A 27126-nucleotide genomic window follows, 5' to 3' on the forward strand; every position below is an offset into this window, starting at 1 on the left:
TGGTCAACACGTTGGCTCACCAGTTCAAGATCGAGTCATTTCGACTTCAGGCAGGGTTTGAGGTCCAGACCGGCTAAACACACAGCACCTATCTTGACTAAGAAAGTGACGCGTCACCGCCTAAGCCAACGTGGTATGAGGGGCTGGCCGATGCCATTTGCCCAAGGCGTTGTTAGTTCATGTTTTAAAATCGATTTGACGTTTCATGGTCTCCATTCAATAACCCCTTCACCGACATAACTACTTTATACATGTATATTTTAAGAGAACTGAAAGGGCTATCCAGCCACATCAAACACTTCATTGACCAATCCTGGAGAAATTATGGGAGGAAGGTTGAACCATGCAATTTCTCCGAAATATGCAAGTAAATATTTTAGGGGTACAAGGGTTAAATAAGCTGACTATTTTTAAATCATTTTTATTTACACCGACCAAGACTCTTTTACACAAATACACTACATGACCAAAAGTATGCGGACACCCCTTCTAATTAGTGGACTCAAGTTTCAGCCACACCCATTGCTGACAGGTATATATAATCAAGCACACAGCCATGCAATCTACATAGACAAACATTGACAGTAGAATGGGCCGTAATGAAGAGCTCAGTGACTTTCAACGTGGCACCGTTATAGGATGCCAACTTTCCAACAAGTCAGTTCATCAAATTTCTGTCCTGCTAGAGCTGCCCCGGTCAACTGTAAGTACTGTTATTGTGAAGTGGAAACGTCTAGGAGCAACAACAGCTCAGCCGTGAAGTGGTAGGCCACACAAGCTCACAGGACGGGACCGCCGAGTGCTAAAGCGCGTGGCGCATAAAAATAGTCTATCCTCGGTTCCAATTTTTCTCGGCAACACTCACTACCGAGTTCCAAACTGCCTCTGGAAGCAAAGGTGGTTTCAGCACAACAACTGTTCATCGGGAGCTTCATGAAATGGGTTTCCATGGCTGAGCAGCCGCACACAAGCCTAAGATCACCATGCGCAATGCCAAGCGGCAGCTGGAGTGGTGTAAAGCTCGCCGCTATTGGACACTGGGGTAGTGGAAACGCGTTCTCTGGAGTGATGAATCACGCTTCACCATCTGGCAGTCTGACGGACAAATCTGGGTTTGGCAGATGCCAGGAGAACGTTACCTACCCAAATGCATAGTGCCAACTGTAAAGTTTGGTGGAGGAGGAATAATGGTCTGGGGCTGTTTTTCATGGTTCGGGCTAGGCCCCTTAGTTCCAGTGAAGGGAAATCTTAACGCCACAGCATACAATGACATTCTAGATGACGGTATGCTTCCAACTTTGTGGCAACAGTTTGGGGAAGGCCCTTTCCTGTTTCAGCATGACAATGCTCCCGTGCACAAAGCAAGGTCTATACAGAAATGGTTTGTCAAGATCGGTGTGGAAGAACTTGACTGGCCTGCACAGAGCCCTGACCTCAACCCCAAACACCTTTGGGATGAATTGGAACACTGACAGCGAGCCAGGCCTAATCGCCCAACATCAGTGCCCGACCTCACTAATGCTCTTGTGGCTGAATGGAAGCAAATCCTCACAGCAATGTTCTAACATCTAGTGGAAAGCCTTCCCAGAAGAGTGGGGACTGTTATAGCAGCAAATGAGGGGTGGGGGGGGGGGTGGAGGGGGAACACCAACTCCATATTAATGCCGATGAATTTGGAATGAGATGTGTGATGTTTGGGTGTCCACATACTTTTGGTCATGCCGTGTATGAAATAAAAAGCACAGTACGAATACCAACTATGAGTAAAACACAGAACTGCAAGACTTGTGGAGGAGCCAAAGTTGACAGCCATTTTGGAAAAGGTTGCCATTTTGCACAAATTTCACGTCTGTCTATTCCAATAATTCTCAGCAAGGCATGGTCTATCTCGAAGCAAAATTTGTGGCTTTTCAAATAAAATCCACATTTATTTCACCATTCAGCTGGAATAAAAATGCTGCAGGACAGACAGCATTAATTGTAAACCTAAATTTGTACATGGGCATATGTCGCCCCCTTAAGGTCATTACAGACTTCGCTCCCGTTTTGTGCTTTTCAAAAAATGCTCTCCCACAGCAGCAGCTTTACAAGCCTCTCCTTCAAAATAAAATTATTCGTAAATATTTACAGAAATGTGCATTGCCCCCCCCTCCCCCCCCCCCCCCCATCACAAACAAGCTGTATGGGGGAGGTGGAATGGTCATACACTGTCAGAGAAATAATTTCTTCAAGTGAAAACAGTGCAAGAGAAATTTACTTTAAAATAAGATTTCTGAACATTCAAATACAGGAAAGGAATAAAACGAGTTTGAGAAAATAAATTGAAGCATATTAAGAGATCCATTACGATAAAATTGAATTTTTTTTTTTTTCAATCTGCAGATACCCATCAAGGTGGAAAGCTCAGCATTTAAAATACCCTGCAAAATAAAAGTCACTTTGGCATGGCAGGGAGGGAGAAGAGGTGGTGGTGTTCAGTGTACATGGCAAAGTTTCAACGACAATCTGAATTAGAGGGTATTCCTGGACGAGTAACAGGTCCCTCCCTTGATACTAAAACGAAAGGTTAAAATTGAATACTACTGTATTAAATAAACAAAAATTCAGATTCATTTTCAAAGTGGTCAAGCACTACTCACTTGCGCTTTATTTATTTGACCAAAAACATTGATTGGTAATCAAAATTTGCAAAATACCTTATGCAGACTACCTGAAAATTAAAATAAAGACCTTCACGCCCAGGCACATGTCTCGGCCTCTTGCGGAGAAGCTACCTAAAGTTAGTGGTCGGTCCAGTTTCTTCAACATCCTTGTTGCCATTGTCATCGAGTTCGGCCGTGACAAAGTCATTCTCCCACTCAAGCCCAAGAGACGAGTCAGATGTTGAAGTCGCACCAGGGCCGACATGCGCAGACCCAGCCTTGGTCCTGCCCTTGGCTGGCGCTCTTCTGCGACCTTCATCTGCATCCCCGTTGCTGCTGCTACTGCCTCCTCCATGACGTGTGGCAGCCTCATAGAGATCATCTTCAGTGCAGGATCCCTTGTAAAACTCAAGTGGATGAACAATGCCTTGGAAATGATGGAAGTAACAAATGCATTTAAACTACAACACAGACATGCCAGTGGGATTTAAAGAAATACATGGGAAATAATTAATGCTGTATGTACCATTATTCATCACTAATCTTTTAACTGTTTCACATCCTGAAGCGACCTGGTATTCAAAGCAGTCTCATCTTGCTCAGGAGATTAAATGGAGAGCGCCAATATCACACCATGACAATGTTCTTCTACCAAGATGCTTTGGTTGACTCGCCATAATTTCCATGCTGGAGAAAGTAGTTGGACCCTCAGATTTTATTGGTGAAAGAGGCATGTGTAACTTCAAAATATCCTGACGTATAACAGCATTCACGCTATATTTTATAAAGTATTCTTGATTAGTGCCTCGACAACTGAAACAACATACCCACTCACCACTAGGCTTCGATCTCTGGACTGCACAGCAAGTTCTCTGATTTTTGCTAGGGGATATGCCAACTTTTCTCTACTACTGTCATTCCCTAGCAGAAAACTGGAAAATTAGAATGACGCAAATTAATCGATGCATAAGCCAGAGAGAGAAAGAGATATATTCACATTTGGATCGAGTTTTAATGGATAATATCCACATATATGCAAAATTAAGCCAGTGAAGGTTACCCAGCTTGTTAGCTCATACAAATTGACCGAAATGATCGGCAAGTGTCTCCTGGCAAAAAAAGAAAGCTTTAGTCCGATGAATACCTAACCAAGATTTTGACTCTTTACATAACTCTCACATCAACATGTGATGTTAACATCATCAACATCAACATGTTAAACTACATATAAGCAGCCATGCAGACATTCGTACATTTTACAAAATGATTTCTTTAGGACATCCTTTAAAGTGCAATAGTTAGCATTTAAGGAAAATAACTAAGCGATATATCATCTTCTTCTTAGTAAGGTCGACCGAGCTACTGCCAAATAGACAGCCTCCAAAATAATATATATTGTTGTGGTTTTAGACCCCCAAAAGAAAGAGATCCTCACATAGAATAAAATTTAAAAAAACATAGAATAAACCTCGTTATTTCATACTACTGTATATTGTTTAGATAAGTGTCTGAAGTCTATGTGAGCAGATATGCATTGTGAGTGTACAGATATATATCCAAAAGAGAGAGGGCCAAAGAGAGAGCAAGAGAACATCAGATGCTTCTAACTCGAGCAAAATGATTTTCAAAGGTCACGTCATCTTTGACCTGTTGAACCCAACATTGAATCAGTTTAACTTTGTATTACAGTTAATACTTCTGCCAAGTTTAGGCCCCATAAAAAGTGTTATCTTATCACCCTTGCACGCATCACTTTTGATAGAATTCTGATTAATTTTTTTCGATCGTCTTTTCGGCCTTTTTTTTGCTCGAAAAGCAGACGATTCCTTCCGAATAACAACGAACGAGTCCTTTCACGCTCCGGAAGTCATCGGATCGATAGTTTTCATTTTTTTCTCCAATGGTATCTCTTTCATTGCAGCAAAGTTCACCGTACCAATCAATGCAATATTCTGTGCTATAAGAGATACTATATATCCAGGTTCTCACTGTTGATACTGTAGTTTTAGATGCAAACTGTTTACTGTGTGCAAAATAAAAACCTGGTTGTTTTAAAAGTTGATAGTGTGTATGGTTTTTTATGTTAATTAATGTTATGCATTTGACCTTGACCGTCAATGCGCCAGAAACAACACCAGGTGATATTTGGCTTTAGCAAAAAAAAAAAAAAAAAAAAAAAAAAAAAAAACCTCCCTCCCTCGTCACTTCTCCAGCCTGGATAGGGTGATAAGATCATTTTTTTAAATGGGGCCTTAGTCGAAATCCCTTCAGCGATTCACAAGTTATTGCGGTAATAAAAATCTGCTACATGCCGACAAATTGAAAACAATGCTTCCGACGCCTTCGCTTGCAGAGGCATGAAAATGTCAAAGATGGAGGTCCAATAGCAAAATGTATGGGAGCGATGGTGGGAGGGCATCGGTAGCACTAAAATATTTGCAAAATGTACAGTCGTGCAGTGCCGTTCCCACAGAGTTGATTTACATTAACTTCCGATCCAATGTAGCTTGTTTTACTTCAGGAGTTTTATTTCAAAAAGCAGTTTCTAGTTTTTATAAGTTATAAGTTGGTTCTGTCTAAAGTTTCTCGGCCTGTGGCCATGCAGGATGGTTTGCCATCCCTTTCCTAGTAGTAGTTAGAGGTTAGGAATTTGTTCATGGAGCCGGCGATAGCTCAGCTACTCTTTGCAAAAGACACCGTGGAATCTTTAACGTCCATCAATTACTGCCAAGACACCCATCACAGTGATCCAGCAAGAGTAGGCTTTGGATGAACAAATTGCAAAAGATAGTACGGAATATTTTACACCCATCTGACTACAGATAAAACAGTAAAGCTAATGCAATCACTGGTCATTATTGTATGCTGTAGTAATAACTATTATTGTAGTCCCTTCCAGAAAAAAAAAACAATACTCCAAGATAACAGTACCATCTGATGGCATCTCATGAGAATGGCTGGTTCAGTCAGAGTCAAAGGAATTGAACTCAGCATCAGACTCACACACAAGCAATTCCTCACTCTACTGGTCTGCCACAAGTCACGTTACCTCCTATATGTATATGTGTCAAAGACCACACAACAGATGACCTGAAGATGTACAGAATGCATTTTCAACAATCTCCCAAAACAGAACTATGATGCATTCAATACCGAAGACAACATGGAGACGCATTAAACCTTGCTGTGACAATGATAGTGAACACACCGACATTTTTGACACAAATGCCATAATGTGATGGAATATGAATAAATACAGCTACATCGGTGTCTACATACATTCTGTACATATAAGCATTAATTCCATACATGAAGGGGGTAATATGACTTGTGAGGCACAATGTAGTTTGTAGCCTCCTCCTATGGATGTATTTACCCACAAAACAACTTTACAGACACGACCTCCTAAAGGATGTCTCAAGGAAATCGCAAGACCTAGTGTGGAATTTCTGCCCAAAAATTACATAGCAAAGGTTTCTGAATAAACTGTTCAACAGATCAGAACAATGCAATTTGACACTGAGAAGGTATCAAATGATTTCAAAAAGAAATAATTATCCTGAGAAACTACCCCTTTTACCTTTTCAAAGAAGTTTTTTTTTTTGTGAAGGCTCGTGTAGATTGGCATCGATGGACAGGTAGAACAATGGATAAAACAAACAATGTTGAATGAGGTACGCTAACCATCATGAGAGGCAAGGCGAGGTTTCGAACGTTGACCTTTCGTTGGAGCAAAAGTTGTCGTTTTGCTTCGAGGGGTGAAAGGCCCTAAACATCCATTTATCTTTGCTTCCAAAAACGTTCTGTTTATTCCACCTATTACTCTTTTCAAAGCCTCATAAAAGCTCAACTGTAGGGAGACCACAAAGCCTCACCTTCCTCATCCTCCCACTCCAGATCAAGGGAAGTGCTGTCAGCATCAGCAGATGACTTGGTAGGCATTGCTTCACTACCACTTTCAGTTGGAGTGGGAGCCGTTGTTAGGCCTGTGAAAAAAACAGCAGTACAATAAAGTAAACAGCAGCACAGTACTCCTTAAAAAAGTTATTTCGAAGACTTTAAACAGGTTTCATTGAGACTTTAGCAAAAGCCATCACAGTAGCAGAAATGTCCTCGACATTCAAGACCAGTTTTGGAACCGGCTTACGGTACTGGCTGCGGAAAGCATCTGAGCGTGCTCGTACACCCTGTAGGTAGGACTCAAAATCTTCATCATTAGCCCTGCATACCACAATGCAGAAAGAGTGTGGGAGGAGAAACGAAAAATAAAAAAGTTAGTTATTACTGGCCAGACACAGAAAATCATGTTTGGTTTAATTAATAGATATTGCTTCACTGAACACTTAATCGTCCTTTTTTAAAAATAAATATCACTCGATTGGCCCCCGCCACCCAAAAAACGGCGATTTGATTGCTCGTGACTGGCTACGTCATCGAGGGAATTTTTGTTGCTGCTGGTAGTTTTTAATAATGATTTTGACCATCAGAAGATTCTTGGTCAGGCAGTTATCATTGCGTGCTGAGAAACCTTTCCCTCGATTACATCACACAGGTGACATCATGAATGAACATCACGATTTTAGGGGCGGGACTCCACTACCAGTTAAAAACTACCAGCAGCAACAAAAATTCCCTCGATGAGCTAGCCAGTCACATGAGCAATCAAATCGCCGTTTTTTGGGTGGTGGGGGCCAATCGAGTGATATTTATTCAAAAAAAGGACGATTAAGTGTTAAGTGAAGCAATATCTATTAATTCAACCAAACATGATTTTCTGTGTCTGTGGCCCTTTAAAGATTCATTAACTGCCAGAATGATAATTCCTCAATGAGTAACGGCTCAATAGAAAAGGGAAATATACCGTTACATGCATGGGAAAGGGAAAGGGCCTTTAGTAGTGTACAAGTGTAATAAGTACCGCTCCTGTTCGCCTTCGTTCTGCCAACTCCACAATGGAGGGGCAGGGCTTTCTCGTAATGTGTGTGAGGCTCCCTGTCAAATCATTGCACCTTTTTACAACTAGTACACCCGTTCTCTACGGGAGCGGAAGGAAGGGTCATTCCTCCCTGGGGTATATAGGTTACAGTAGATCTAGGGTTGAGCCTCAAGAACATCAGGGTGTGTTTATTTACCAAGTTTCTTGTATAGAGCTCACCAAGTAGCTTAAGCGTTCGAGGAAGCACTCCATTCTAAAACGTTGATAAGGAATGGCCATCTTGGCAAGTGCTAGCGAGCTGCTTGGTAACTAAACACACCTCGGGTTTCCTCCCTTTCAGTTTAGTGTTAAACAGCAGGAGCAACTGTTTCAAAAGGTAATCAAATGCGTTTGTGGTTTATAATATTTTTATTTCTGGTAGGGGGTGCTCCGACCAAAACAGCACAATAAGATGTTTATACACATTAACACGGCATTTGTTCAAGGAGGAAACACCCCTTGGGGAGATGTGATATTATTAGTGCTAATATTGTTTTGTAATAACTTATATTATGCGAATATATTTTATGTTGTTGTTACATTTGTTATTAGAAGCGGCCTTGGAAAAACGCCATGATAAAGCTATCTTAACATGGATATACATCTCAACACGCAACCTCATTGGCAAGGAAAACCCTCTTGGTGAAGAAAACCCCCTTGGGGAGGGGAGAAAATTAATTTGCTACAACCTTCATTGTGTAACCCTTAGTCATCCTGTCAAGTTTGGTTCAGATTGGATAAGTAACGACCGAATGTATCGCGGTCAAAAATCGTTAGCCAGACAGAAAGACAGAGACAGACACCAAATTGCACATTTCAGTATGATTACAACCTCCTCCCCTCCCCCAACTCAAAGCAAACTCTCCATCACCACCAAGTTACTTGGGTCTGGTTTGCCCAGCACTGGATTGGAGGCGTTTGTTCTGTGTACGTGCAAGGACATGACGTTGTGGAATGCAAGACTCCGCCCAGCAGGTGGGTTATAAAAGGTGGTCTGTGGGTTCTGTATTTAATGCCAGAGGAAGAGGGAAGAGCACATTTCTCTCCCCCTTCAGGTGTTAGTGCATGCTGTGAGAGAGGAAGAGTTCATAACAGATTGTGTAGAGGAGTCATTAGGGAGGACTAAAATGTACTGGAAGGGTCGCTGAATCAATATCAGTTGGACTCGGCATGAGCCGGCCCACACCTCCGTATCACCTGCCTGGGACCATACAAGTTCATGTCCTTGTCAGAATATAGTAGTTGTGTGTTATTAATTTATGATTGTTATTGCACCATGTTTGTGATTATCCTTTCCATCATGATCAAAACCCCTGTTTGTACATCATTAAAGTGGAGGCATGTTCTTTTCCAACATGGACCGATATGGAACAACAGGGAGGCATTAGTAAAGCGCAGGCTCGCTTCCCATGCTCAGCGTTCAACTCTTCGGGGGAAATCTTAGGGGGAAATCTACTTCAAATTTGGGAGGAATCCACTCCATGCCAATGAAGGTCAGCTAGCCAGAAATGCGTCTCTGGATGGATTCGCTTCCTGAGGGGTCGGTAGGAGTATAGCAGTACAATACAAGAAAGACCACACTGTGGTCACACCTGCGACAAAATCTGGTAACAGACCGATTGGGGAACGTGCGATTTAATGCGCTATTAAAAAAATTAACTCAACACCTCTTATCCATATCACCATCCCCATGGTTACATCTGAATGAGCTGATTTGGCACACGGTCATGGATTGTTTAACCCCAACATGGAGCTGTTCAAAAATTACCTAACGATATTATTTTTCGTAATTTGCATAACGTAACGCTTGATTACACAACATAATGCAACACTTGATTATGCAATATAACATAATGCTTGATTATCATGCATTCTGAGGGCTTGATTAAACCTTACTATTATTCGACACATTATTAGATTTTTCGGGGGCCCTTCTCATGAATAACACTCGACCCAAACAAAGCCAATGGAAATTTGACGCAATCCACCCGGGCAGGGTATAATCAGCGGACGCCTACATGCCTAATGTGTTAGGTCTACCAGAAAATAAAGATGATGGCCAGCCCACCACCTGACATTATATATGTCAGGTCAGTCTTTCTTGACTGCCACTGGTGACGTGCAACCCAATGCAACCTGCCCCATGGTGAGTTTGTCGGTGACTAAACAGCCTACCCTCACTGGCTTGCCATTGGGGAGGGTGACTGAGACACCTTGCAGGACCAAAAACAACACCTGGCAAAGGGCGGATGAGCTCACTTCGGTAAGGAGATGGTGGCTCCTAAAAAACATCCATCCGGTTGAACCATATTTTAGGTAGTAGGTTATAGACAGCAACCACTCAGGGTAGTACTACCATTCTGACTTAGGGGAGTTAAAGTGGTGCTCGGAACCATCTTACACTCTCCGTGTCAGGATTGCTTGGTCTTACTTTCTGTCTCACTCAAACTATAGCTACCGGGTTAGCTTTCATCTCTCTCTATCGCAAACAATCATCATACATTTTTCATCATACACACTTTTCTTACTCATTTTCACTCCTCACCTTTACATTCTCTCTCTTTTATTTCTCTTTCCTCACATTTATCAATGCGGTTATTTTATTTAAGGCCTTGCTTCGATGAAGACTATATAGTCCGTGACTGGAGCCTTCAACGTAATAAAATAAAATAAATTTTTTTGTCTCGGTGTTATGGTGGGTGGAGTCAAGCAGCTGACTGACCAATGGGTGCACATTTCAAAATACGACCCCCAACAAGAACAACAGCAATGCGGAGCTTTTGTAGACCTGCGACATGTCGCATGTAAAAATGAAGAGAACAAAAGTACGACATGAATTGTTCGGAGGGCGATATGTTTCTGGCAGCCTTGACAGTCATGCTCTCTACACTCTTCCCTTTGCACAAAAAAATATAACAATCAAGCATAAATAAAAGAAAGTTTGTCTTTGTCATGGAAAACAAGGATTTGTACTGTTAAATTTGATTTTCACGCTCAGCTTGAATGCAGTAGAAATGTTGAGATGAAAAGAACGTACAGTGCCCATTCATCCGATTCTTCTCCCACACACGTCTTCTCAACATTTTCAGCTGTCGTACGTCCCCTCTGCAAGGAATGAAGAAATGTCAACCTACTTCTATAATCCAGCATACTATGTACACTATGTTTGCTGGCGCAGAAGCCATTTGGATTGGCAAACACATAAAACATCACGTGTTATGTTGGGGGGGCTTCGTAGAAAGAGAAGCTAAAGAGAAATATGATCCATAAAAATGGCGAAATAGGTTTTCAAAGGTTAACAAAGAAACATGCAAAATAACACAAAGTTAATGAGCAAAGAAAAAAAAAAAAAGCAGAGAAATGTTATGTGGATTTGAAATTGGTTTATCCAAAGTCCATCCTACACCACATAGGAGATACACGATGACCAAGTGGATTGAGCAAACCACAAATGACACTCCCTAACATTACATGTCTGGTGTTCCAAAAAGCTCACTTATACTCCCCCAAAAGAAAAAACACCTCTAAAATGCAGCCACCCGACTCTCCAAAATACTCCACCATTCGGAGTGTACCTCCTTCTTGCAGGCTTGTGCTGCTGCTCTCTGTGCTGCATACTGTTGCTCGTCCTCTAGCCTCAACCTCTCCTCCTCACTCCGCAACTATGTGGCAAAACACAGCATGCCTTAGTGTATTAGGCGAAGAGCTCAATAAACGCTATCCCGTCAGCATTCAAACTGACGGATTCCTCGGCATCAAAATGAATCAATGTAGGCCCATTTAAATGCAAGGTATCTCTTCAATGAAAACTGCTGCACTTTGAGCAACGGTAAATGGTAGGAATATTTTATTTATCACCCCCATCACTGCAGGTGGACGGTGGCTATGTTTGCACCCTTGTATGTTTGTGAGAATGATATGTAAAAAACAATTATGGATGGAATCAGACGAAACTTGGTGGACAGGTTGGGTGTGTGTGACAAGGACAAATGGATTTCGGTGAAGATCTGGATCCGGGTACAAGAAATTTTAAAGCGATTCTTCACCATTGAAAGATGGGGCCATAAACGATGTGTAGCTTGATATTTCAAAAGGTTGTGCACAGATTATGCCAAATCTAGGAGGACGAGTTGGGTAGGTGACAAGAACAATTTGGTTTGGATTTGACAATAACCCATCATTAGATTTTTGGTTTGGGTCCGGATGCAGATCCGGCCTATCATTGGAATACAAAATGTAAACTGTGGAAGTATGCTCTCCACCGAGTGCCATTCTAGTTACCTGCGCTTGCAAAGCGAGAAGCGGGGTTAAGCGATCAGTTGTGTGAGTAGGTATGTCGTACTTGTCTGCATTTATAAATTTTTAAAAATCACTTTCTCAGCAACCGTTGGTCTGTTTAACACAAATTTTTCACCATATTGTTGCGAATATGGAATTTGGCCTCCATATCCGCTTGTAAATATTCCCCTATTTTCCCCAATACTCCCCAACTATCCCCAATCCCCCATTCCCTAGTCCCATTGTCTGTAAACAACAATCAGTAGAGCCGACCTTCCCCTTTTTCCCCCATTAAATGTCGTGCCCAGGTCCACCGCATCACACGTAGACAACTTTCGGACATCTTGCTAGTTATTCTTAGTCTATGTCAGTTAAGGACTCGTTTCCATTAATTATGACTCTTCGTTGCACCAGAATGTGATTATATGGCACCAGTAGTGAGTTTAGGACCTTTCCCGTACCTCCTCCCATCTTCTTCCCCGTCTACAACAACAGAGGGGCGCTGCGCGGGGGGGAGTGTGCGTCCTCCCACCGGCTCGGTTCGCCGCCATCGACAATGCGCTCCAGACGATGCGCTCCAGACCATGCGCTCCACGGGGTTACCACGAAGGGGCTCCTTGTCAGCTCCTCGTCAGGGGCGGAGCCGGTAACCCCCCCCGCACGCACCCAATGAGAAGCAACGTGCCGATTCCACGAGGCGGAGCTAACGAGCCGAGGGCGTGTCACTCCCCGCCGGATATACGCGGCCACGTAGCGGACGTGACGTCAGATGCGCCCCCAGCTTGAGCAGACAAGTCACCATCTCCGAGCGCTGTGACCTTCCCGCATCTCTGGACCGGACCGAGTCGACCCTGTCCTTGAGCCAAGAGTGCACCTTGAGCCATCGATACCCGCTTTCCTAGCCATCAAACCCCGTGTGAGTCAGCCTTTTGTCCTGTTTATCTGTCGTCTGTTGGGAATAATATAAGATTGTGTTTAAGTGCCCACCTTACTATGCTGTACCTCTCGTCCTTGTAATCTAACCTTCCGCCTTAATATAACCTCCTCCGGAGGTCTTGAGAACTGAACCCTGGGTGTCGTGTCATTTGAATCCCAGCCGTGGTGTCCTTTTCCTTTATTGACCTAGCGTAGCGCGATTAGTCGACGTTCGGGTATAATCGGGTAACTTGTGCAGACGTGGTCATACCAAAACCGCTCGGTAAATAACATCCAAGCCACGTCAGTAACAATTGGTGTCGAGGAGTGGAATTCGAACCCGGGACTAAATTTATTAGGCCCAAATTTGTAACAATTAGAATCGATTCGGAGCGCGTTTCCCGCGCGTTGTTAGGCCCAAACCAGGGAGGGAGAATCGATTCAGAGCGCGTTTACTGCGCTCGACGAAATTATAACGGCCGAAATTTGTTTTGTTGTATAAAAACCCGAATTTTGAAAGTCGCGCTATGGCAGACCAAGACAGCTGGGGTCCGCTAGGGGAGAGTGAGGCAGGGTCGGTCCAGGACCAAATTGAGGGACATGAGGGACAGGAGGAGAGCGAAGCAGCGAGGGTAGCAGACGCACAAAATAGCGTCGTTGTGCCCGACATTGCGGGAGCGCAAAATGGCGCCTCGCTGATCACCGCGCCCGCGACCGTGGCAGCGCCCCTGCTGGATCCGAACCTTTTTATGTTGCAAATGAGGGCCCTTATGGAACAAATGGGTGAGCAATTGGGAGACCAAATTAGAGGTTTGAAAAGCAGTATGGGACAAATGGGAAACGAAATGGGGGTAATGAGGGACGAAGCGAGGGGTACTGGTGAGAGGGTAGACAAAAATTTTGAGGGGTTAGACAATGGGATAAAAGAGGTGAGAAATGGGTTAATGGGGGTAGAAAATAGAATGGCTGCCCAGGAGAATCAGATAGAGGGAGTGAAAACTGGGTTAGAGGGGGTAGAAAATAGAATGGCTGCCCAGGAGAATCAGATAGAGGGAGTGAAAACTGGGTTAGAGGGGTTAGAAAACAGAATGGAAGGCAAATTGAGGGACATGAGGGACCAAGCGGAAAGGGAAGTTAACCAAATGGGGCAGCAGATAGAGGGGGTCAGAATGGGGGTAGAAACCAAACTGGATGCTCACAGGGAGGAAATGGAGCAGATGAGGGTGGCATCTGGGCAGGAGATGCAAGTGATGGGAGAGGAGATCAGGAGAGGAGTGAGTGAGGAGGTCGGAGGAGTGCGCAAGGAGGTGAGGCACTGTAAGGAGCACATGGAGAAGGAGGTGAGAAAGGGGACTGTAAAGTTACAAGGGGGCATAGAGGACCTGACGCAGGAGGTGGAGCAGCTGACGGTGGGACAGACGGAGTTAGTGGAGCAGGTTCAAAAGAACACAGCGGTAATAGGAGGTTTAAAAGCGACACAGAAAGAACTAAAAGATGACTTGGTAGCGACAAAGAGGGAATGTCAGATGGTACGTGAGGGACTGACAACGAGGTTGGACCAGGTGTTCGGGTGCCTCAGACAGGCAGGGTTGAAGCTGAACCCGAGTAAGTGCACTTTGTTTGCAAGAGAGGTGGCCTATCTAGGTCACGTGATTGGCCGCGAGGGGGTAAAAACGGACCCAGACAAAATTAAAGCGGTAGAGGAGTGGCCCGCACCACGTACCATCAAAGAGGTGCGGGGATTTTTGGGACTCTGCTCCTACTACCGGCGCTTTGTGGCGAAATTTGCGGAGTTGGCCCGTCCCCTCCACCGGCTTACGGAGAAGGGGACGCGATTTAATTGGACACGGGAGTGCCACGAGGCCTTCCAAAAATTGAAGGGGTGTCTAACATCCGCACCCCTTCTAGCTTACCCCACTAGTGACGGGACATTTACCCTGGACACGGATGCGAGCCAGGAATGATTGGGCGCAGTTTTGTCTCAGACACAGGAGGGCGTGGAGAGAGTGATTGGTTATTATAGTTGGGCCTTAAGTAGGCCCGAGAGAAATTATTGCGTCACTCGCAAAGAGTTATTGGCTATGCTGGCTGCCATGAACCATTTCCACCCGTACTTGTACGGGTGGAAATTTTTGGTTAGAACTGACCATTCCTACTTGCAATGGCTCCTTTGGTTCAAGGAACCGGAGGGCCAAATTGCAAGGTGGTTGGAAAAGTTGCAGCAGTACGATTTTGATGTGGCCCATAGGGCCGGGAAGGCCCATGGTAATGCGGACGCACTCTCTCGGCGTCCTTGTCTGGGAGAAAACTGCAAATTTTGTGCGAGACACGAGGAGAGGGAACAATTGGGCGATTCGGACCCGACCCTCGTTGTCCGGGCAACCCGGGTGAGAGGGCCAATTTTGCCACTAACTGCAGATGAGGAATTCGGAACTTTGGCATGGAGCACGGCCCAGCAGGAGGATCCTGTCCTGGGGCCAGTGTTCAATTGGGTCAAATTGGGGCAAAGACCAAAGGGGGAAGAGGTCACCCCCCTCGGGGCACAAACAAAGGCATATTGGGCTCAGTGGCAGACCCTGGAATTGAAAGGCAACATCTTGTATCGCAAGTGGGTGGAGGTTCCCTCTGATCGAACTTCCTGGCTGGTGATAGTCCCTGACAAATTCAAGAACGTCATATTGCAACAGGTGCATGGTACCCGCTCCGGCGGCCATTTGGGCAGGACAAAGACAATATCTCGGGTCCGCCGGAGGTTCTATTGGGTGAATATGGGGCGCGACATACAGGACTGGTGTCGGAGATGCGACGCCTGTTCTGCCAAAAAGGGACCAGCACGGAGGATGAGGGCCCCCCTTCAATTACATCAGGTGGGGGCCGCCCTTGAGCGGGTGGCTATGGATATTCTAGGACCGCTGCCCCGCACCCGCCAAGGTAATAAGTATATCCTCGTTGTAATGGACTATTTCACCAAGTGGCCGGAGGCCTACGCCCTCCCCAACCAAGAAGCAGGGGTGGTAGCGCAGGCCTTCGTGGAAGGATTTGTGTGCCGGCATGGGATTCCACAGGAGTTGCACACCGACCAGGGACGAAATTTTGAGAGCAAATTGCTAAAAGATGTGTGCAGTCTCCTGTCAATTCGGAAAACCAGAACAACGCCTTTAAGACCTCAATCTGACGGGATGGTGGAAAGATTCAATCGAACTCTAATCCAACAACTGGCACTGTTCACCGCCACCCGTCAGGATGACTGGGACGAACATCTCCCTTACTTGCTCATGGCCTACCGAACCAGCCAGCACGGGGCCACCGCATGCAGTCCAGCGTTGCTTATGTATGGGCGGGAGTTACGGGCTCCCGCCGACTTGCTATGCGGTCCCGTGCCAGACACAGTGGTTAACCCGCCGAGGGAGGGGTACGCACGTCACCTAGAGGAAGGCATGGAGCTAGTCCATGCCTTCGCCCGCCGCCAACTCCATCTGGCGGGGGAAAAGATGAAGCGCAGGTACGACGACCGGAGCCAGGGGAGTCAATACGCTCCGGGGATGAAGATTTGGTTCTTTAATCCCCGGAGGCAGAAGGGAAGGTGCCCAAAACTCACCTCCCCCTGGCAAGGCCCAGGAGTCGTCCTGTCGCAAATCTGTGACGTGGTCATTAAGATCAAAATGGGGCCACGAGCCCTCCCTCGGATCGTCCACGCCGACCGGATAAGACCTTACACCGGCGAGCAGGCGCCCCCGTGGATTGCCTCGGCTTTAGATGCCGAGGCGGGACCCAGTACCTCTGAATAAGGGGGGCTTATTAGTGCCAGAGGACTGGGGGGATTGAGGAGCGATGTGCCCGGTGGGTAAGAGTGGCATCCCTGCCACCCTGCCCAAGTGGGGGCAAAGGAGCTATAGTTTATGGGGTGTATGGCAGTGAAAACTAGCCCGGGTGGGTTAGGTTATATGGATAGGGCCCTAGAAGATGACATTAGGTGACGTTAAGGTTAGTTAGTGACTGATACCTGTAGTGGGGACGCAGGTAGTTTAGTATGGATTATAATGACGAGGGAGCGCAATAGTTTAAAGGGACGACTGGGAAGCGCAAGTTTCAGAAGGGAGTAGTTAGCTGAGATGATGCCGTGTGTGTGAAGATTGAACAGGTGAGAATTGAACAGGTGTGATTGCACAGGTGTGCAACTGGACAGGTGTGTGGAGCAGTGGATGAGTAGTGAGTGTTGTGGATCAGCGCAAATGCGCTTGGGGAGAGAAGGGTGCAGGTGGCACCAGGTGTGAGAGCACAGGTGTGCAAGTACAGGTGTGTGGAGAGAGTTGGAGTAAGTGGTACGGAGTGGTGTGCATGGTGCGAAGGTGTGGATGGGGGAAGAGTGGACCCCTTTCACGAGTACCCGGGGCGGGTAGTGTAAGTGTTAGGTAGAGGGTATAGGTATATTGTGGTTGGATATTGGCATTTGTGGTGCGGTTGCAGAATGGTGTTGTGAATGGGTGCATTAGTGTTGTGGAAATGGCTGGGCGTGTCGCCTGTTAGTGTGTGTAGTTGGTTGGGCACTCCACCACTGTGAGGATGTCGGCCAGGTGAGGCCGCAGGTGGGCTCTGGGAGCCGGTAGTTGTGAGTGGGTGCCTGAGGATCCCGGGTGTGGATCGGGCAGCCCAGTGCCAGAGAGGGCACCGAGTGGGGAGAGTGCCAGAGGGCCTTCCCCAGGTAGTTAGGTTAGGGTAAGGAGCAGGTAAGCTCGGAGGCAACTGCAGTGGTGGAGGTGTGCAGGTGGGTAGACCCACTGGGAGAGGTACACGCCACAGCCCAGAAATTGTGCGAGGGCACCGGGAGATGAATCGGGGGAGTGAGACCCCAAATTGAAAAGCACCACAGTCTGGCCAATGGGAATTGGTTTTTAGAACCCATAGTGTAAGAGGGCCAATGGTTTGGCCGGAGAAAGACCCCGGGTAGTGTAAAGTTGTTAAAGTCATTTAGGAAATAGTTAGGATTGATGAACCTGTCGCACCATACGCAGCCACTTACCTGTGGTGATGATGATGACTCCACACCTGTGTTTTCTTTGTTTTGTTGCAGGAAATGAAATTGCTGTGTGGATTGTGAGACGCATCACGACGTGGATGAGACATTGGAGTGATTCCATCTCTCCCTCCCTAGGAGGGACTGATGATGAATTGGTGATGGCAAATTATGATGTTGAGTTGGAGATGGCAAATTTTGATGAAAGTTGAAAATGGCAAATTTGATTGGTTAGGAGGGAGAGAAGACGAATTTGGTTTATGGGAGGAACGGGGAAGACAGTAGGGATGTTTGTTGATTTGTAAAGTAGATGTTTATGGGTAGTGTTGTGTTGTGTGGATACAGTAAGGGGTGGGGGGGGGGGGGCGTACGATAGAAACGTACCTGTCTCACCTGGTTCCCATGTGCCCCCAGTGTGCATCATCTTGTATTGCGTGCACTTTTGCGCCCTTACCACCTTACTCACTTGTCTGCTTCTTTTGTCTCCCACCTCCGAGGATCTGGCTTTGGGGTAGAGAGAGAGGAGAGAGAGGTGCTGGCTACGCAGTTGTGGGCCTGCACTTTCGCTGCTTGCTGCTTGGATCGATACACCATATGGACCGCAATGTTTGTGGCCACCCACCATGGACCGCAGCTCTTTTGCGGCCAAGCACCACCCGTGGATGGACCTATGGGTCAACGTGGCACCTATGCCATGCAGGTGAACCACTTTTAGTTGACACCACTGAAGGCCACAATATAGAAATGGACGCGGTTGGCGCCTTTCTTTATTTTTTTGAAAGAGGCAAGAAGGCCAAGTGCACCACACGAAGGCAAGACCAGCGGCAGAACATCGGCCGGCTGCGACACCACCGGTGATTTGTAAACACTTTATTGGTGCACCGGATGGTGCTCACTGTGTGATGGGGTGGTGCTTGATGCTTGGAAGGGGTGCTCTGCACATTATTAAAGGCCGTAGGCCACAGAGCACTCGTGGGTTGGTGTATCGATGCTAGCATGCGTGCTCTCTCTATGCATAACATCTGCATGTGTTCCTCCAAAAACAGGTCCTGGATCGTAGTGTAAATATCAGCGTAGTCTTGTGTAAATAATGCTCCCTACCGGCTGTATGTGTAGTTTGAGGATTCTTTCCGGATTCGGTTATCCTGTGGGTGTGTTTCTGTGAGGAGAAGGGTGCAACGTCGCAGGGGGACATATTTACTCATTTGTGAATATCTGTAAAACTGTCGCACTCAGGGTAGAGTTAATAGTAGAGGGAACTACATTGCGTGCCACACTAAAGTAGGTAAAAATTTATCGGGTCGGGACGCCCCGAGGGTAGAGAAGGGTGCAATGTTGCGAATATGGAATTTGGCCTCCATATCCACTTGTAAATATTCCCCTATTTTCCCCAATACTCCCCAACTATCCCCAATCCCCCATTCCCTAGTCCCATTGTCTGTAAACAACAATCAGTAGAGCCGACCTTCCCCTTTTTCCCCCATTAAATGTCGTGCCCAGGTCCACCGCATCACACGTAGACAACTTTCGGACATCTTGCTAGTTATTCTTAGTCTATGTCAGTTAAGGACTCGTTTCCATTAATTATGACTCTTCGTTGCACCAGAATGTGATTATATGGCACCAGTAGTGAGTTTAGGACCTTTCCCGTACCTCCTCCCATCTTCTTCCCCGTCTACAACAACAGAGGGGCGCTGCGCGGGGGGGAGTGTGCGTCCTCCCACCGGCTCGGTTCGCCGCCATCGACAATGCGCTCCAGACGATGCGCTCCAGACCATGCGCTCCACGGGGTTACCACGAAGGGGCTCCTTGTCAGCTCCTCGTCAGGGGCGGAGCCGGTAACCCCCCCCCCGCACGCACCCAATGAGAAGCAACGTGCCGATTCCACGAGGCGGAGCTAACGAGCCGAGGGCGTGTCACTCCCTGCCGGATATACGCGGCCACGTAGCGGACGTGACGTCAGATGCGCCCCCAGCTTGAGCAGACAAGTCACCATCTCCGAGCGCTGTGACCTTCCCGCATCTCTGGACCGGACCGAGTCGACCCTGTCCTTGAGCCAAGAGTGCACCTTGAGCCATCGATACCCGCTTTCCTAGCCATCAAACCCCGTGTGAGTCAGCCTTTTGTCCCGTTTATCTGTCGTCTGTTGGGAATAATATAAGATTGTGTTTAAGTGCCCACCTTACTATGCTGTACCTCTCGTCCTTGTAATCTAACCTTCCGCCTTAATATAACCTCCTCCGGAGGTCTTGAGAACTGAACCCTGGGTGTCGTGTCATTTGAATCCCAGCCGTGGTGTCCTTTTCCTTTATTGACCTAGCGCAGCGCGATTAGTCGACGTTCGGGTATAATCGGGTAACTTGTGCAGACGTGGTCATACCAAAACCGCTCGGTAAATAACATCCAAGCCACGTCTGTAACAATATTATGCGTCTGGTCATGTATAATTTTTAGTGATAATTATAACGTCATGGGTCCCATGGTACGGGCGACATCTTATTTAAATTCATTTATTCATTTTCCCGACAACCGTCGATGCGACTGACAAAATTTTCACTGTAGTATGTGTCAATTCGTGTGGAATTTGTTTTGGGATAATTATGACGTCATTGGTCACATGGTACGGGCACCATAATGGAAAAAAACGAAAGACTTTTGACCTCTATCTCCGAACCGCTCCATGGAAATAATTGAAATGTGGCTCATTGTAAAGAACTCCGCATGAGGAATAAGTGTCGTTGTTGGTATTGTAGTAGTAGTATAGCCTGCGACAGTCGTCTCGAACACGTCCGCGGAAAGGAGACAGCCGATCGATCTTGCAGGAGCGACCCAGAGATCCCCCACATCCAGGATGGTGTACCACCGCCTTCACAAAGTCAGGGCCACAATAGAGTTAGAGGAGAGACAGAGACAGAGACAGAGACAGAGCGAGAGAGAGAGAGAGAGAGAGAGAGAGAGAGAGAGAGAGAGAGAGAGAGAGAGAGAGAGAGAGAGAGAAACAGACAAGAGGGAAAGGGCCGGTCCATGGGGACCAATCGGCACTCCAACCGTGACCGCGTTGCCCTGATGAATCTGAGCAACAGGGAAGAATGGGGGAAGATTTGGCCCCCCCGACTTGCGTTGGGGGGGTACAACCATCACAAAGGGGCATCCCCGACAGTTGTGAGAATAAGTGTTGTAAACGATGATGTCATTGGGTGCCTTCATTACGATGTCATAATTCGACAAGTACAACGCTTAGTCCGATCACAGTTTGAAATTTCTTGAGCGTGAACTACGCAACAATTATATAGGAGAATGCAAATTTATGACATCACCAGTCACGTGTTCTGGCAGCCATATTGAATCAGAAAAAAAAGAAAAAAAAAGAAGCTGCCTCATACCAATTTGACTTGCCGGGGTAAGTATTCCATGAATACCATCTAGTTTCAATCTGCAAACATATCCTATAACTTGTATTGCTTGTTTTTAAATACATATCTGCTGGACACTTGGAAATCCATGATATTTGCTTTTTTTTAATGCTCCATTTAATGTTTTGATGCTGAACTCACAAATTTATTGATATTCCCCAATCTTGCATACAGTATTTGCTTGTTTCTTTGATTTTCTTTTCTACCCCCTACCTCTCACGAACATCTTACCCTTTGTCCAACGTTTTTAAAAACAAAACAAACGTGCTTGCTCGCTCTCCTCCTCGTCTCGACTTGTGCCCCGCCCCCTATATCTCGTTTTTCTTCCACCTCTGCTCCTTCTTTCTCAAATCCACGTTCTCACTTAGAGACTTTTCCCAGATTATTTTTCATGGTTTTGTTTAAATATTATTAAAATATGTTTAAACCGCAGCCGTGATGCTGACGCCGCCCTACCCCCACCCCCACCCCCCCCCCCCCCCCCCACCAGAATTCCATGTTTTAAACGTTTCCCAGTGTGTAACCTGGATTAGAATAGGTACACCGTATCCCTGCGTGTCGTAAGAGACGACTAAGAGGGTTGGCGTCAGGAAGGGCATCCAGCTATAAAAACATTGCCTCAAAAAGAGAACCATGACAATTACAACTACATATGGGCAGGGTATAGCCCGAAGTGGAGATCGGTTTCTGAGGTTTGGGACATGGAATGTAGGGACAATGACAGGGAGATCAGGAGAAGTGGTGGAAGTATTGGTCAGAAGAAGAGTGGACATATGTTGTGTGCAAGAGACGAGATGGAAGGGAAGTGGTGTGAGAATGGTGAAGGGTAGGCAGGGACAGAAATACAAGTTTATGTGGCAAGGGTGCCCGGAGGGCGTGAATGGTGTTGGTGTCCTGTTTTCTGAGGAGTTTGTAGACAGTGTGGTGAGTGTGACTAGAGTGAGTGATAAGTTGATGATGGTGAAAATGATGATTGAAAAGCTCTTGGTGAACGTCATCTCGGGATATGCTCCGCAGGTTGGTCGAAGCGATGAAGAGAAGGACAAGTTCTGGTGTGCGATAGAGAAGCTGATGGAAAACGTGAAAGATGAAGAAGTTGTTGTGGTGGGAGGAGACCTAAATGGACATGTGGGAAGGAGTATGGATGGTTTTGAGGGAGTTCATGGGGGTTACGGATATGGTGTGAGAAATGGAGAAGGTGAAAGGATTTTGGAGTTTGCTGATGGAGCTGATTTGTTGATTTGTAATACTCAGTTCCAGAAAGAGGATAATAAGCTTGTTACATACACGTCAGGTGGGTCGACGACAACCGTTGACTAGATGATGGTGCGTAGGCGAGATAGGGGGCACCTCCGGGACACAAAGGTGAACCCGGGGGAGGAGGCTGTTTCACAGCACCACTTGCTTGTCTGCGACATAAGGGTGAAAGGTGCGAGGAGAGCTCGGCGGGGGTGAAGTACCAACCGAGAATGAAGGTGTGGAGGTTGAAAGAGGTATTAAAAGAGAGGCTGAGTAGGGTAGAGGATGATGTGGTTGAGCTTGAAGGTGGTTGGATGTCAATGAAACCTAGTCTGTTGGGAGCCGTTGGTGAGGTACGTGGATGGACAAAAGGACCACTGAAGCACTCGGAAACATGGTGGTGGGATGATGAAGTTGGAAAGAGGATTGATGAGAAGAGGAAGAAGTTCAAGGAGTGGCAGAAGGCAAAGGGTACGGGAGCAGAAACAGCAGAGCATAAAAGTTATAAGGCAGCCAGGAAGGTTGCAAAGAAAGAGGGAGCAAAAGCGCAGGAGGCATGTAGGAAAATGTTCGGAGAACACTTGGATTCGGAAGAGGGTCAGAAAGCAGTATTCAGGATTGCAAAGCAGATAGCGAAAGAGAGGTGTGATGTGATGGGGGTGAGTTGCTTGAAGGATGAAGTGGGACAAATCGTTGTCGACCCAGATGGAATTAAAGGAAGATGGAAAAGATATATGGAAATGCTGTTGAATACAGAGAATGAATGGGATGGCAACATAGAGAGTAACCCAATTTTAGGACCAGCAGAGAAGATAACTGAGAAGGAAGTTGAGGAAGCGATAAAAGCAATGAAGAGTGGAAAAGCGGGAGGGCCGACAAGAGTTGTGGGAGATATGTTGAAGGCAGCAAGAAGTTGGGGTGTGAAGAGAATGACAGAGATCTGTAATCTGGTGGTGAAAGAAGGCCGCAATCCAGTGGATTGGGAACCGAGTACCCTCGTCCCTCTATACAAGGGGAAAGATGACCCTCTGGAGCGTGGCTCGTACCGAGCGATAAAGTTATTGGAGCATGGAATGAAGGTATTGGAAAGGGTGTTGGAGAGGAGGATAAGGAAGAAGGTGAAGATCGACGAAATGCAGTTTGGATTCATGCCAGGAAGAGGAACGACAGACGCGCTTTTCATTGTGAGGCAGTTGCAGGAGAAGTACATGGAGAAGAGGAAGAAGTTGTTTCTTGGGTTTGTTGATCTGGACAAAGCATTCGATAGGGTTCCATGCAAAGTATTGACATGGGCATTGAGGAAGTTAGGAGTGGAGGAATGGTTGATCAGAGTCGTGACGGCAATGTACAAAAGAGCGCGCACAGCTGTAAGGACGAAGGACGGGAACAGTGGTGAGTTTGAGGTGAAGGTGGGAGTGCATCAGGGGTCGGTACTAAGTTCACTACTATTTGTAGCTGTGATGGAGGTGCTGGCTCAGAACGTAAAGGAGGGTTTACCGTGGGAGTTGTTGTATGCAGATGATCTGGTGTTGATTGCGGAAAGTATGGATGGACTGAAGGAAAAGATGAACAAGTGGAAGGAATGTACGGAGACAAAAGGTCGGAAGGTGAATATCGGAAAGACGAAGGTGATGGCAAGTGGTAAAGCAATGTGGTGAGGTGGAAAGAACTGGGAAGTGGCCCTGTGCTGTGTGTAGGAAGGGTGTCGGAGTGAATTCCATTCAATGTACAATGTGCGCTGAGTGGGTTCATCAGGTTCATCAAAAATGTAGTGGTCTGAGAGGGTCATTAACCAGTGTGGCAGCTACATTCAAATGTAAGGTGTGCACAGAGGGAGCTGCAGATGGAGGAAATGTTGAGTTGGATCTTGGAGACGGCATGAAGCTGGAAGGTGTGAAAACATTTTGCTACCTCGGAGACATGCTTAATGGAGAAGGTGGATCAGACTCGGCAACGGTTGCTAGAGTGAGATGTGCATGGAAGAAGTTTCGGGAACTGAGTGGCATGCTGATGATTAGGGGAGTGTCGTTGAAGCTGAAGGGAAAGGTGTATGCTGCATGTGTGAGAAGTGTTATGATTTATGGGAGCGAGACATGGGTAATGAACGTAGAGCAGCAACGAAGGTTGGAAAGGGTGGAAATGCGAATGGTTCGACAGATGTGCAGAGTATCGTTGAGAGAGAGGAAGACAAATGATGAATTGCGAAAGATGATGGGAATAGAGCCTGTGATTGATGCTGTGAAGAGGAACAGGTTGAGATGGTTTGGTCATGTGTTGAGGAAGGATGAAAGTGACTGGTTGAGAAGAGTGATGGAAATGAATGTAGAAGGAAGTAGAGGATGGGGAAGACCGAGAAAGACTTGGCTAGAGATGGTGGAAGAAGAAATGCGGGCAAGGGGTTAACAAGGATGCGGAAAATAGGGCAAAATGGAGAAGATTGTCATGGGGACCGCAAGGCTAACCCCCGCTCTAGTAGGGAAAATGGCCTTTAAAATGCATGTTGTTGTTGTTGTTGTTGTTGTTGCATACAGTCCAAACAGCATACGTTTCAGAGCAATGCTTAAAGTACGATTTGTTCTGACATAGTCACAATAGCAGGTCATACGTGTGGTGTGGTATGTAGAATGCATCTTCCTGTGGTCTAGTTCTTGCATCAGTGGAATGCAACTTTATGAGGGTGTGGAGTCAGGGGGCAGGATGGCCTTAAATTTCTCCAATTAATTGGTGCTCCAAAGAGGATGGCAGGGTTGCTGCATATTAGAGCACGTGTTCATTTGAAAGGGACAATATGAACTGGCTGAGCCCTTAAAGGGGAAAAGCAAAATAAATAAATTAATAATTTTGCCACAGTTTGATACGCACCATTTACACAAAATCAAAACAAGAGAAGATGAGAAAATATGAGAAGAAAAGAAGAAAAACAAAAACGATTGATGAACATTCAAAAGCTAGGATACTATAGCAATCAAAAGAATAATGGATGCCATGAGCAAGGAGAAATAAAAGAGCGAGATATTGAATTAGAAGGCAAAAAAAAAAAAAATGCCATATTGGACTCAATGGAAGGAGAAATATATATTCACCACCAATCCTCTCCCCATGTACCAATAATTACACAGTGGTAAAACTCCAACACCAGCATGAATATTAATTGAAATGAAAAAGCATGGGGGGGGGGGGGGGTGTGAATGTAGGGGATAGGGAGGGGGAGAAAGTATAGAGACATAGACCTCCTTTTCCAGAGTTGCATCCAGTGTGTGTTGTTGTTCCACAAGGACATTGTACCGCCCTTGCCTAATGCTTGCCATCTCTTCATCTGTCAATAACCTGCACATTAACAAATACAATTGCCATTAATTGCAGTAATTGTCAAAATGTATTAATTTAATTAAAAATGCGAACCGTCACACTACCAACCAAACTGCGTGGCAGGATAGCTCAGTGGGAAGCAAGCTCACCAATAGATTGTTACCACAGCCACTGAAGGTGTGCTGAGGTTATGTTTTGCCAATCTCTGTCTGTCTGTCTGTCTGTCTGTCTGTGAGCAAGATATCAGTTATGGACCAATTCAGACGACATTTGGTGGATAGGTTAAGTGTGTGAAAAGGATGAATTTATTAGATTTTGTTGAAGATCCGGATCCTATAAAAAAAAATTAAAAGATTCTTCACCTTTGATAATAGGGTAGGTAGAATGACATTTAAGAACGTTGTGAATGGGTTATGATGTAACTTGGTGGATGAGATGGTTAGGTGGCAAGAACAATCTGATGAGATTGTGGTTCAGGTCCGGAAGCATATCCCACCCATCAGTGGGATACAAAACGTAAACCGTTCAACCTGGCGGAGCTATGCGCTCTACCGAGTGCCATTCCAGTTAATACCTGGTCTCTCTCCGCCTTGCACCGTTTCACATGAAGTTGAGGTGGGAAGCTCAGAGCATTTACACTTGGCCCAAATATTTCCCAAACCGACTGACCAGGTTGATGTTGCGACTGAAGCTGGCTGGAATTTGGTCAGGGTGCTCGCAATAACATGCCTACTCTTTGCTGAAAAACATTTACACTTGGATGATCAATATCCACCAGCTAATGCCAACAGACAGGTTGCCAGCTCAACGGTCATCCAAAGGAAGGCACACTCATTGATGCAACTCATTACCTGCAAAGCAACAATGCAATAGTTTATACTCAGACGAGGAATCAAACCAAAACTACACGACTCAAAGATTAGTGCACTGCCTCGACACCATCCGGCCAAAATATCTCCACTGGAACTGATCCCAAACTGAGTCTGAACTACAACTAACTAGACCAGCACTTGTCGAACAATATGCCCCCGCCCACATTATTACATTACTAGTGGGGTCACCCGTGGGAATCCCACGGGCATGGACGTGTGTGACATTTCGACATATTGAGTTAGACTAGGGCATGCCCGTACTATATCTATATCTAAAATTATATCCCCCCCCTCTATTTACATGAAATGGTTTGGTCCAAAGCGAACGGCTTGCGAGTGGTGACAATCCCCCCCCTCTATTTACATGCAATGGTTTGGTCCAAAGCGAACGGCTTCCGGAGTTTGGTAAAGAAATCGCCATCGCGTGCACAAACGCGCAGGAAAGCGAATGAATCGCAAATTCGTTTTT

General features: G+C 46.1%; 1 protein-coding gene across 1 annotated transcript in view; it reads right to left on the reverse strand.

Moving 5' to 3' along the window:
* Positions 1-241: 241 nt before the first annotated feature.
* AP1AR (adaptor related protein complex 1 associated regulatory protein) overlaps positions 242-27126 on the reverse strand; it is a 44429-nt gene continuing 17544 nt past the window's right edge. The window contains exons 6-11 of the mRNA XM_078776676.1: positions 25707-25803; positions 11193-11279; positions 10655-10722; positions 6790-6863; positions 6518-6628; positions 242-3069 (exon numbers count right to left, since the gene is read on the reverse strand). Coding sequence (XP_078632802.1) covers positions 2771-3069; positions 6518-6628; positions 6790-6863; positions 10655-10722; positions 11193-11279; positions 25707-25803 — 736 coding nt within the window. The 3' untranslated portion in view covers positions 242-2770. The remainder of the gene's footprint in view (positions 3070-6517; positions 6629-6789; positions 6864-10654; positions 10723-11192; positions 11280-25706; positions 25804-27126) is intronic.

Source organism: Myxine glutinosa, chromosome 4 (assembly GCF_964187855.1).
Source record: "Myxine glutinosa chromosome 4, kmMyxGlut1.1, whole genome shotgun sequence".
Lineage (NCBI taxonomy): Eukaryota > Metazoa > Chordata > Myxini > Myxiniformes > Myxinidae > Myxine > Myxine glutinosa.